This window comes from Sinohyriopsis cumingii, chromosome 4, assembly GCF_028554795.1.
Source record: "Sinohyriopsis cumingii isolate HCF-2022 chromosome 4, ASM2855479v2, whole genome shotgun sequence".
Taxonomy (NCBI): domain Eukaryota; kingdom Metazoa; phylum Mollusca; class Bivalvia; order Unionida; family Unionidae; genus Sinohyriopsis; species Sinohyriopsis cumingii.
In genome coordinates, this window is record NC_142964.1 from 13,701,880 (window position 1) to 13,715,903 (window position 14,024).

At 33.2% G+C, this 14,024-nt stretch overlaps 1 protein-coding gene across 1 annotated transcript in view; it reads left to right on the top strand.

Moving 5' to 3' along the window:
• LOC149800640 (thrombospondin type-1 domain-containing protein 4-like) overlaps positions 1–14,024 on the top strand; it is a 316,301-nt gene that overhangs the window by 170,418 nt on the left and 131,859 nt on the right. The window contains exon 3 of the mRNA XM_089954650.1: positions 4,678–4,847. Within this exon, the coding sequence (XP_089810776.1) occupies positions 4,678–4,847 (170 nt within the window). The remainder of the gene's footprint in view (positions 1–4,677; positions 4,848–14,024) is intronic.

Below are 14,024 nucleotides of genomic sequence, written 5' to 3' on the forward strand. Positions count from 1 at the left end.
TGTAAAGATAATGATCACCAAATGTCAATGTAATGATAATGATCACCAAATGTCAATGTAAAGATAATGATCACCAAATGTCAATATAAAGATAATGATCACCAAATGTCAATATAAAGATAATGATCACCAAATGTCAATATAAAGATAATGATCACCAAATGTCAATATAATGATAATGATCACTAAATGTCAATATAAAGATAATGATCACCAAATGTCAATATAAAGATAATGATCACCAAATGTCAATATAAAGATAATGATCACCAAATGTCAATATAAAGATAATGATCACCAAATGTCAATATAAAGATAATGATCACCAAATGTCAATATAAAGATAATGATCACCAAATGTCAATATAAAGATAATGATCACCAAATGTCAATATAATGATAATGATCACCAAATGTCAATATAAAGATAGTGATCACCAAATGCCAATATAATGATAATGATCACCAAATGTCAATATAAAGATAGTGATCACCAAATGTCAATATAATGATAATGATCACCAAATGTCAATATAAAGATAGTGATCACCAAATGTCAATATAATGATAATGATCACCAAATGTCAATATAAAGATAGTGATCACCAAATGTCAATATAATGATAATGATCACCAAATGTCAATACAAAGATAATGATCACCAAATGTCAATATAATGATAATGATCACCAAATGTCAATACAAAGATAATGATCACCAAATGTCAATATAAAGATAATGATCACCAAATGTCAATATAAGGATAATGATCACCAAATGTCAATATAAAGATAATGATCACCAAATGTCAATATAATGATAATGATCACTAAATGTCAATATAAAGATAATGATCACCAAATGTCAATATAAAGATAATGATCACCAAATGTCAATATAAAGATAATGATCACCAAATGTCAATATAATGATAATGATCACCAAATGTCAATATAAAGATAATGATCACCAAATGTCAATATAATGATAATGATCACCAAATTTCAATATAAAGATAATGATCACCAAATGTCAATATAAAGATAATGATCACCAAATGTCAATATAATGATAATGATCACTAAATGTCAATATAAAGATAATGATCACCAAATGTCAATATAAAGATAATGATCACCAAATGTCAATATAAAGATAATGATCACCAAATGTCAATATAAAGATAATGATCACCAAATGTCAATATAAAGATAATGATCACCAAATGTCAATATAAAGATAATGATCACCAAATGTCAATATAAAGATAATGATCACCAAATGTCAATATAATGATAATGATCACCAAATGTCAATATAAAGATAGTGATCACCAAATGCCAATATAATGATAATGATCACCAAATGTCAATATAAAGATAGTGATCACCAAATGTCAATATAATGACAATGATCACCAAATGTCAATATAAAGATAGTGATCACCAAATGTCAATATAATGATAATGATCACCAAATGTCAATATAAAGATAGTGATCACCAAATGTCAATATAATGATAATGATCACCAAATGTCAATACAAAGATAATGATCACCAAATGTCAATATAATGATAATGATCACCAAATGTCAATACAAAGATAATGATCACCAAATGTCAATATAAAGATAATGATCACCAAATGTCAATATAAAGATAATGATCACCAAATGTCAATATAAAGATAATGATCACCAAATGTCAATATAAGGATAATGATCACCAAATGTCAATATAAAGATAATGATCACCAAATGTCAATATAATGATAATGATCACTAAATGTCAATATAAGGATAATGATCACCAAATGTCAATATAAAGATAATGATCACCAAATGTCAATATAAAGATAATGATCACCAAATGTCAATATAATGATAATGATCACCAAATGTCAATATAAAGATAATGATCACCAAATGTCAATATAATGATAATGATCACCAAATTTCAATATAAAGATAATGATCACTAAATGTCAATATAAAGATAATGATCACCAAATGTCAATATAATGATAATGATCACTAAATGTCAATATAAGGATAATGATCACCAAATGTCAATATAAAGATAATGATCACCAAATGTCAATATAAAGATAATGATCACCAAATGTCAATATAATGATAATGATCACCAAATGTCAATATAAAGATAATGATCACCAAATGTCAATATAATGATAATGATCACCAAATTTCAATATAAAGATAATGATCACTAAATGTCAATATAAAGATAATGATCACCAAATGTCAATATAATGATAATGATCACTAAATGTCAATATAAGGATAATGATCACCAAATGTCAATATAAAGATAATGATCACCAAATGTCAATATAAAGATAATGATCACCAAATGTCAATATAAAGATAATGATCACCAAATGTCAATATAAAGATAATGATCACCAAATGTCAATATAATGATAATGATCACCAAATTTCAATATAAAGATAATGATCACTAAATGTCAATATAAAGATAATGATCACCAAATGTCAATATAAAGATAATGATCACCAAATGTCAATATAATGATAATGATCACCAAATGTCAATATAAAGATAATGATCACCAAATGTCAATATAAAGATAATGATCACCAAATGTCAATATAATGATAATGATCACCAAATTTCAATATAAAGATAATGATCACTAAATGTCAATATAAAGATAATGATCACCAAATGTCAATATAAAGATAATGATCACCACTGCCTAGAATGTCAATATTCCACATGATATTGTCTATAATATTGCTGCCACCACTGCCTCTTCAATACTGGCCATTGCAGTATCAATCTCTGCATATTAAAATTTGATTTTTAAATCAAATTTTATGGGTTTTGTTTAAACTTGTACATTCACTGTATGATGTAGCATTTGTGTACCTTCTACCTGTATTTCTTTATTTTCAAAAGAGTACATGTAAAATTAATGATTTATTACGCAGATAAATTAACACTTCTGCAAAGTGGTTGATGAAATGTGTCAGCATACAACAGAACCATCTCTTCCATATGAAATGGGTTAAATATATATTTAGTATTTCATCCTAATCTGGCTGGTTCCAGTCCTGAGGCAGATGTCAGATGTGAGCAAATTCAGACCATTTTGGGCATCTTGTTTTATTTTCTCTTTATTTATTTCTTATCTCCAGTCTTTTGACTTCTTTTATGCAATGTGAATATTCTTTGTTTATAAATGCAATCTACAACATGTATAACTCTTTCATGAGATAGTAAAATATTGCTGCACTTATCAGTCCCACCATAAAAAGTAAATGTATATATATGGTATTTGGTAAAATTTAATGTGGAGCAGTGAAAGGTTTGTTATCAAGTAGGATGTACCCCAGGTTTCTCACATCCACACTGTGTCAGATTGCATGATTAGGTTGATAGGAGTGTCTTTTTTACTGACAGCTACTCTCTTCACTTGCGGGTCAAACAGTTAGTGGACTCTTCTATATCAAACTTAAGATATTATGTAGCAAATTGGATTACAATTAATCTGTCTCTTTTCTGTCAGCCAAGCATAGTAAATCAAGATTTTGTGTGACAGCAGGTGAAAATGTCTATCTGAACTGCCACATATACTTTCTTGTTTAGATCACTGTTATGCTGCCTATATAGTACTGCATGTTGAAATGTTAGGGGAATACTTTATGTATCTCTGTACAAATCACTCTGGGAGTTTTGCTTGGTTTCAAGGGTACATTTAACATATTATTGGCTATTGCATACTGAGGTATTGGGCCCTAAGTTCATTTCCATGGACACATAGAGGCAGTCAACTCGACCTGGCCTGGGTTATGACCCTTGCATTGTAAGTCCAACACTATATCATAAAACCACCATGGCTCCATTGCAGGAGAGTATTAAATCCAGGGTAAAGTGCAAAACTGCCCTAATTTGAAATGTCAGCTCAGATTTGCCAATGCATGGATGCATTTGCTGATGAGACCCTAACCTGTGCAGTCTGTGATTTTATCCAAACAGCATAGCTCCTCATGGCCTTATGTATGGTGTTCCTGGTTGATGTGTAAGAGATGCAGGTTAAACATGGTGGTTGACTCTAATGTTTTGAGGTGATTCATTTATGTATGCCTACCATGCCACACTAATCCTAGTCTACTTTTAAAATTTCAGATGAATGAACAGTAGCTGGAAATATGAACATTAAAAAGTTAATATTTATGTGGATGTTTTCATCATTTATCTGTTACCTTGTTAACTCACATTTGAAATAATATGGTAAAAATGTATGTCACTGATTTGGGTTAAAGTGCTTGGCCTTTTGCTGCAAATGTAAATAAAAGTTTCTCACTTTTTGGAAATTTCTGACCTTATTTATCAGTTTTTTATCATAGGTTACCTAGATATCACTTGAACCTGGTTTATTAATAATGTTTACAATGCTTAATCAATGAGTCTCAGCAGGAATAATTTATGTGCTTAGTGAATAAACCTCTTGATGGTAGAAATAAGAGATTGCAAAAATTCTCAACCTTTGAACAAATTTAGATATTTTATTTTTTAAAATAAATACAGACATTTTCATGTTCTTGTTTACTTTGGGGTGGGTGGTGTCATCAGCTGAATTCTGTCTTTAATGAAGAATAAAATTCTTAGAATGACTACCCCTCTTTTCAGCAATGCAGCTGACGAATGGTAGCTATTTCATCAATGGTGATTGGAGGCTAGTACACACAGGGACTTATTTTGCTGCTGGCACAAACTTTACCTATGGCCGTTTCCATGGCAACTGTCCAGGAGAGTGTATAAGGGCCAAGGGACCAACATCAGAAGCTGTTGATCTTCTAGTAAGTACATGGTAAAGACCATACTACAGTTAAATTGGATTCAAGAGACCAATGATTACTCGTACAAAGTTATGCCCCCTGTTTAACTGCATCACGCAGACAAAACTGTATTTTATTTCAAGATGTATTTTTCTATGGATTTTGTTTCTTCTTTTTCTTGTCTTTCTTTCTCTAGCCATATGGTCATAAACCAGATAAGTTTATCATATGGTCTGTCATCTACTGTCATCTATCATTCATCCATCTGTTTGTTATCTACTTTGTTATCTACTTCCTCTAAACTGCATAGAAGACTGCCATGAAACTGTTGACACACATTCATCCCATAGTATTGTTCAGCCTAAAATATTGTCGTTCATACATCCAATATGGCCACCACTTTGGCCATCTTGAGAATCTTAATATCATTTCTCCTTCTGAATGAATGAAACATCATATTGACATTTGGTTTTAACCATACGACTTCTGATGATGTTTTGTTGGTCCTAAATGAAGATGGTGGCAATCTGATATCTAATATGACCTTCACTATGACAGTCTTAACAAATTTCTTTTCTCCAGATAGCATTGTTATATTAACATGGGGCTTTCACCGATCATGCTCATTACCAAACTCGTCCAGGATTTGGGTGATATATGCGGACATTTCACCTTAGATCAGAATCTGATCTGAAATATTACTTACAGACAATGTTCCGTCTAAGCGAATGGTAGAGGTGCATTCTATGTATGCTGCATTGTGCAAGCATAATGGTGACTTGAGCAAAATCCTTAGATCTTTGTCAAATGCGATGCATGGGGATGTCTGAGCAGCTGCGCAGCTGCACACACATGCAGCTTAGAGGGAACATTGCTTACAGAGTGTTAACAAGCTCAGCCAATCAGATGTAAGATCAACTCATTAATATGCATGTATCTTATTATTCAAGTTGTACATGGTCTTGATCATACTCCTAGTGTGGTAACAATGTCAGACATGTGGTAACAATGTCAGACATGTGGTAACAATGTCAGACATGTGGTAACAATGTCAGACATGTGGTAACAATGTCAGACATGTGGTAACAACGTCAGACATGTGGTAACAATGTCAGACATATGGTAACAATGTCAGACATGTGGTAACAATGTCAGACATGTGGTAACAATGTCAGACATGTGGTAACAATGTCAGACATATGGTAAGATTGTCTCTTTTGATGTATGTGAATCCTGCTCATTATCAGATCAATCCAAGATCTTGATGACATAAGTATGATTAAAATTGGATGTGAAATATTGCTTTCAGTCAAGTTCCTCATACCAGCATTTGTATGCATTATCTTGTTTAAAGTATGTACAATACGTTTGTGAATATAGTGGTAATTGGCAGGGACTTTTTTTGGCCTCTTATTTAAAGTATGTACAATACTTGTGTGAATATAGTGGTGATTTGCATGGACTTTTTGGGGCCTCTTGTTTAAAGTATGTACACCACTTGTGAATATAGTGGTAATTTGCATGGACTTTTTGGGGCCTCTTGTTTAAAGTATGTACACCACTTGTGAATATAGTGGTAATTTGCATGGACTTTTTGGGGCCTCTTGTTTAAAGTATGTACAATATTTTGTGAATATAATGGTAATTTGCTACATGCCTGCAGCATGATGCCCCATTGCATGACATCACTATAGACTGCCATAGTGCATACATCATAGCGATATGACTGAAAAAGTATTAAAGCTGCATTAAAAATCCAAATCACACTTGCACACACACAAAGAGAAAGTGCAAAACCATCAAATTTACCCCTTATAAGAAGCCATTTAATGGGATTTTGGGATTTACAGATGGAAATCTCATGACGATTTGATGATTTCTAAATTGAAACATTGATGTTTGTTTTAGCATGCCGATAAGTACCAAACTTTAATCCATATAAACAGGTAAGTACATGTAATCCACTTGTCCTTATTGCTTTGTTCAATAGTTCTTTAATTTTGTCACATTGACTGATAACTATTATTAGCACCAAAAAGAATTATCCAGATGACAAAAAATAACCAATAAAAAGCATGGTACTGTTCGGCTCAAGGCAGTATGACGTCTGGTTGCCATGAAGTAAAAATGGTCTGTTAGCCATCGACAATTCTTTCTCTTAGATAATGAAATGTATTTGAAAGGTTACCAAACTAAAAATTATTAATCATGTGACAAGCTTGCTTCCTTTTTTGTAAATGTAGCATTTTGTATAAACTACAAATTGCTAATGGAGAAATAAATTGTTGCAAAGGTGCAGAATGTCAGATAACCTCAATTTCAAATGAAATGTGAATGCAATTTGAGTAAACGAGTCCTTTAATTACTGCAGAGAAATTTGATGTCAGAAGGATTCAAATAAACATTGTGAGTTGTACATTATATAGCAGTGGGAAAATAGAATGGACAAATAAGGATAGTTACTGCCAGATATTAGCGACCTGATTTTTTGACAAGATGGTATTGCACTACAATTGATGATTATTCATAATTATTTTAAATAACATTAACATAAGTTTCTTCACCAATTTGTTCAAAAATGGACCTCAGTAATGAATATGTAACTTGTATCTGACGAGATGGTTAACAGGAACAAAATACTGTAATATCACAAAGTCCACGTCACCTAGATTGTGTGCCATATGCATGTGTATATGCGTGTGTGTGTGTTTTCTTTTTCTGTAGATTATATTTATTATCCCTAGATTATCTCATGACCAGAAATGTTTGAATGTAAGGTGACCTTGGGATGGTTCCCTGACCCCGTGGTCGACCTATTTCAGGGTTAATAAAAAAAATTTAAAAAATTGTCTTCACCTTGCTTCCATAAAATGACTGTATTTTTTAAAGACAAATATTAAATATTAAAAAATCACTTGCTTTATCTCTCTCTCTCTCCTATTAATTTAAAGTTTATGTGAATATTAGAGGTAAATCTACCTAGACTCTTATTTTGTCCCCAGCCTTTTTTAAAAGTAATGGTTGCAATTTGTGAACTGACATTTTCAGGTGCAGCAAAGAACAGTTAATCTCAGTGGTAAATATCATAAATTATTCCTTGTTTTCATTACAAGGGTTCTTTGTGCCATTTGTAAGATTTACTGACAAGAAAAGAACCAGTATTAGCATGAGCTCCAGTCACTTTATGACATTTGCCCATTTTTGTGCATCCTTCCTGCTCCCATTTACTTTTTTGACTGATCCTCATTTCTTTCTTATTGACAAGGGTAGAACGTCATTGAGAGGTATGGAAATATCCTGTCATACTGCACATTTATTTATCAGCTGATGACAAGAAACTGACCTAAGTTGAAATTGTAATCAGTTATGCAACAGACCAGTATTGGCCATGAAATTGAGACAGTGTCACCTTCAGTTTCTGTTTGCCTTTTAATTTCTGTAACTGTCTAGTATTATGCCATTCTTTTATTTTCCCAAGCACAATTTCAGTCATTTATTTAATGAAGATTGAGACATTTCTCACACATTCTTGGAGAGACGTAAAAATGGGGTTAGGAATGCTTAATATAACTTCAAGTTTGAGTGTTTCAGCAACCATCTGTTTCAAAATTTCTGTAGATTTTAGACAGATTGTCAAAAAAAGAAAAACACAAATGCAACCGCTCAGTCTGAGTCACCACCTCTTTTTGTCTTCTATGATAACTTCTATCTGTAATGATTGACATTAAGTTGTCATTTGACTTCCATCTTCAGTGTTAACTTTTATCTGTAATGATTGACACTAAGTTGTCATTTGACTTCCATCTTCAGTGTTAACTTTTATCTGTAATGATTGACACTAAGTTGTCATTTGTTTTCTGTCTTCAGTGTTAACTTTTATATGTAATGATTGACATTTAAGTTGTCATTTGTCTTCCATCTTTTATCTCTAATGATCGACATTAAGTTGTCATTTGACTTCCATCTTTTATCTCTAATGATTGATATTAAGTTGTCATTTGACTTCCATCTTCAGTGTAAACTTTTATCTATAATGATTGACATTAAGTTGTCATTTGTCTTCTGTCTTCAGTGTTAACTTTTATCTCTAATAATTGACATTAAGTTGTCATTTGTCATCCATTTTCAGTGTTGACTTTTATCTGTAATGATTGACACTAAGTTGTCATTTGTCTTCTGTCTTCAGTGTTAAATTTTATCTGTAATGATTGACATTAAGTTGTCATTTGTCATCCATCTTCAGTGTTAACTTTTATCTGTAATGATTGACACTAAGTTGTCATTTGTCTTCTGTCTTTTATCTGTAATGATTGACATTAAGTTCTCATTTGACTTCCATCTTTTATCTGTAATTATTGACACTAAGTTGTCATTTGTCTTCCATCTTTTATCTGTAATGATTGACACTAAGTTGTCATTTGACTTCTGTCCAGTATTAAGTTTTATCTGTAATGATTGACATTAAGTTGTCATTTGTCTTCTGTCTTTTATCTGTATTAATTGACATTAAGTTGTCATGTCTTAAATCTTCCATGTTAACTTTTATCGGTAATGATTGACATTGAGTTGTCATTTGTCTTAAATCTTCCGTGTTAACTTTTATCTGTAATGATTGACACTAAGTTGTCATTTGACTTCCAACTTCAGTGTTAACCGTTATCTGTAATGATTGACACTAAATTGTCATTTGTCTTCCATCTTCAGTGTTAACTTTTATCTGTAATGATTTACATTAAGTTGTCATTTGTCTTCTGTCTTCAGTGTTAACTTTTATCTCTAATGATTGACACTAAGTTGTCATTTGTCTTCCATCTTCAGTGTTAACTTTTATCTGTAATGATTTACGTTAAGTTGTCATTTGTCTTCTGTCTTCAGTGTTAACTTTTATCTCTAATGATTGACACTAAGTTGTCATTTGTCTTCTATCTTCAGTGTTAAGTTTTTTCTGTAATGATTGACATTAAGTTTGTCATTTGTCTTCCATCTTCCTTCAGTATAGCCAGCATGGTTGTCAGTAGCTTGAAGATGTTCTCAATACTTTATCTGAGTCATCATGACATGGTGTTTTCAATAAAAGACTTCTTGTGATATCATACAATTGGTCCAAATGAAAACAGATGTTCTGAATGTAAATGGTGACCTCCGGCATACCCATAGGTCTGTAAATGAGTTTCAAAAACCAGGCATAATTGACCTCAGATTAGATTTTGTTCCTGGCATTTTGGTACTTCAATGAGTTTATTAACAATAACTTGTACATATACATGTGAATCGGTTCAAACTTTGTAATAGTTACATTCCAGTGAACAAGTTGATAGTACTTTGACGTTGATTTTGAGGTTTGTGCTTTTCAGCATTAATACATTTTATCAAACGGTTTTTGGATATATTAGAACATACCTTGAATGGTACCACCTGAATTTCTTCCTGTGTTTCCAAAATATCACTTACAGTTTTAACTACACTTTGCAGGGTGGTATGTCTTGAAATTTTGTGAAGAAAGTTCAATGATTTTATAACCATGATATCAGGTCAAAGGTCAAAGGCCATTTTTGTACTGCATTTGCAAAGATCTTGTGAACTTGTTAACTGAGACATGTTATGAAACATTTTAGTTACTAAATTTGACATGTTGGATTTTGACATGTTAGAATTTGACATGTTGGATTTTGACATGTTGGATTTTCCTCAAGAAGGGTTTAAATATTCAGCAGTTAAAAGAATTACAAAGACAGAGGGAAGAGACTTATCTTTTTTTCTGGAAATACTTTTGGCCAGTAGAGAGTCAATCCTTTCAAGGTACTCTTGTTTGCCATCCTTTTCTTCTGGAAATACTTTTGGCCAGTAGAGTGTCAATCCTTTCAAGGTACTCTTGTTTGCCATCCTTTTTTCTGGAAATACTTTTGGCCAGTAGAGAGTCAATCCTTTCAAGGTACTCTTGTTTGCCATCCTTTTTTTCTGGAAATACTTTTGGCCAGTAGAGAGTCAATCCTTTCAAGGTACTCTTGTTTGCCATCCTTTTTTTCTGGAAATACTTTTGGCCAGTAGAGAGTCAATCCTTTCAAGGTACTCTTGTTACCCATCCTTTTTTTCTGGAAATACTTTTGGCCAGTAGAGTGTCAATCCTTTCAAGGTACTCTTGTTTGCCATCCTTTTTTTCTGGAAATACTTTTGGCCAGTAGAGTGTTAGTCCCTTTAAGGGGCTCTTGTTTACCATAGTTTTGTCTTTATCTCATAGAATAGGGAACAAAAGACAAAGAAAACAAGAATTTCAGTTTAGATTACAATTATCAGTTATTGCTTATTTACATCCAGGTAAAATTTCATTTCTTATGGCCAACACCCATGTAATGGAATATTCATTAAATTCCACCCATAATGTGGACAAATCTGATAATCATTTCAAATCATTAGGAGTCTAAATTTTGGAGGTAACATACTATAAATTAGTGTATTCTTTGCATGCAGTTTCAAACATCAATTCATTCTCATATTTGTAGTTATCAGTATGCTTAGAAATAAAGAAATTTGCTTGCCAATAAATCTTTGTGTCAGTCTGCCAATTTTGTAGCTTAAATTGGTATCTGATTTCCATCACTGTATGATGGATTATTTAGATAAGACATTTAAGATTCATTGTGTGAATAATTATAGAATTGTGATGAGCAGATAATTTGTCTAAATGCAGTTTTTGATCATGACATGGAAGCTTGAAGTGAGAGATTTTTAGAATAACTGCATAAACCAACAGTTTTTCAGTTACCGTATATACTCGCTTATAAGAAGAGACCAACTGCGAACTGCACAGACCCAGATCTGGCAGCACAGAATGTGCCAGCAGATATGGGTCTGTGCAGTTTGTTAGGAGTAATCAGTAGAAGAAAACAACATAGACCCTGATCTGCAGGTGCATTATACTTCAGCAGATCAGAATCTTTGTTGTTTGCAATTTGACTCAACCTATAAGCGAGTGTATTCATACCATGAAAACTGTGAAATAGAGGTATGACATTTAACAAATATACAATATAACATAATTGGTTTATAATTTTCCAGTATTTTGGCAGAAATTAGCAAATTCATAATTATATACTATTAAGAACACTATGTAACAGTGAAGTAACAGTACTAGTATGGCACACCAGTACATTACAGGCTATATGGTACCAATAAAAAGTACAGTTCTAAAATATTGGGGATTTTTTTCATGGCAGGACCGGCGTTTGGGGGTGGCAAGTGGGGCAACTGCCCCAGGCCCTGCTCTTGAGGGGGCCCCGCGCTTCAGGCCTAAGGTAGTCCTTATGAGTTTGTCAAGCTATATTCTCTCTTAAATTGGAAACACTGATACAGGCCACACATAATGCACGCAGATCATGAAAGTTGATCTAGTCCAGACATAATCAGTGTTTTCAGTAGCATACCAATCGAGATACCGATACTCTGGCCCCGCGCGGTCATGTTCAGCCCTAGGCCCCGCATACTCCTAATGCTGCCTCTGTTTCATGGTCTCAGATATTGGTATTTAAGGTACTTAATTTTTGGTGTCTGCATTTTTATGTCATATGGCCTAGAATTGAGATTTATTTGGAAATTTAAAACATTTTTACACTTTGTATCAAAATAATACAGACCTTACAGATAACCTTTAAGCTTATTATTGAAGTGTAAATCTCAGACCCATGAAACTGTGCTTTATCGTATATACTCATTTACAACAACAAAATATGTTGGCAGATGAGGGTATATATTATTTGTTCAGCTGATAACTCCTAACAAACTGCATAGGTACAGATCTGCCAGCACACTGATAACTCCTAACAAACTGCATAGGTACAGATCTGCCAGCACACTTTGCGATTGCAGATCAGGGTCTGCAAAGTTGGCAGTTGGACTTGACTTATTGGGAAGTATATATGGTACATACCCAAGACAATTTTCCTTTTGCAAACTTTTTTTTTTAAATTTCTACCCACTTTGGGCTTCCTGCATGTCTTAGTCTTAATTGGCAATTGAACATAGGCAACCTGTTTGCCATGAGTTATTTGGAACATAGATCCTTGTAGTCAAGTAGAGAAGAGACCAAACAGAGGCAACCTGTTTGCCATGGGTTGTGTCCCATATATTTGGAATACAGGATCCTGGTAATTGACTTGAGATCAAACAGAGCAACCTGTCTGCCATGGGTTGTGTCCCATATTATTGGATTACAGGATCCTGGTAACTGACTTGAGATCAAACAGAGCAACCTGTCTGCCATGGGTTGTGTCCCATATTATTGGATTACAGGATCCTGGTAATTGACTTGAGATCAAACAGAGCAACCTATCTGCCATGAGTTGTGTCCCATATCACTGGAATACAGGATCCTGGTAATTGACTTGAGATCAAACAGAGCAACCTGTATGCCATGGGTTGTGTCCCATATTATTGGAATAAAGGATCCTGGTAGTTGAGTAGATGAGAGGCCAATGGTTGCCACATCAATGCAACATGCTGCTTTAGCCTCAACTTGAGCTGGATGGTGGTCCGATTGGACCAATCTGTTCAATTGGCTAGCCATGTGAAGCTTTAGTGGCTATGTTAAAGATATTTAGTTTTACTGTTGTCAGTACATTTCAAATGTCACTGCTGTGATTAAAGAAACAGTCTGTTGTTCTTGGAACATTGCATAAAGAAACAGTCTGTTGTTCTTGGAACATTACAAAGGATATAACCTCTGATGGTGGAGGCAACAGTCAATTGACTAAAGTTGCTTCTGTCTTGAATATATCACCCAGTATAGCATTCTCATGAGAAATGCAATAAAGGAGATTAAATCATAGTCCCCTTTCTGGGCTTTGAGGCAGGTGGGGAACACAGGTGATGAAATAATAATATTCCTTTATGGCAATCACCAAAATCCTAACCAGTGGAATGTAACCTGGGCTCAAGAACCAAGAATAATTCAACCAGTGACAAACCTCTCACATTTTGCTCAATATATCTCCTTCCAAGAACTCCAATCAGTCAATATGACCTTGACCATATTGTTTTACTTGGCGACTTTGATGGCCACTGTACAATTTATATCAGCAAGAGAGAAAAAAACAATAGAACTTGATTCAAAGCACAATCTCACTTTTCTCTTGACCTATTATATACCTGTATTCATCATGCCATAAATTACTACATATTGTCACATCTGATCTTCTGCAATCC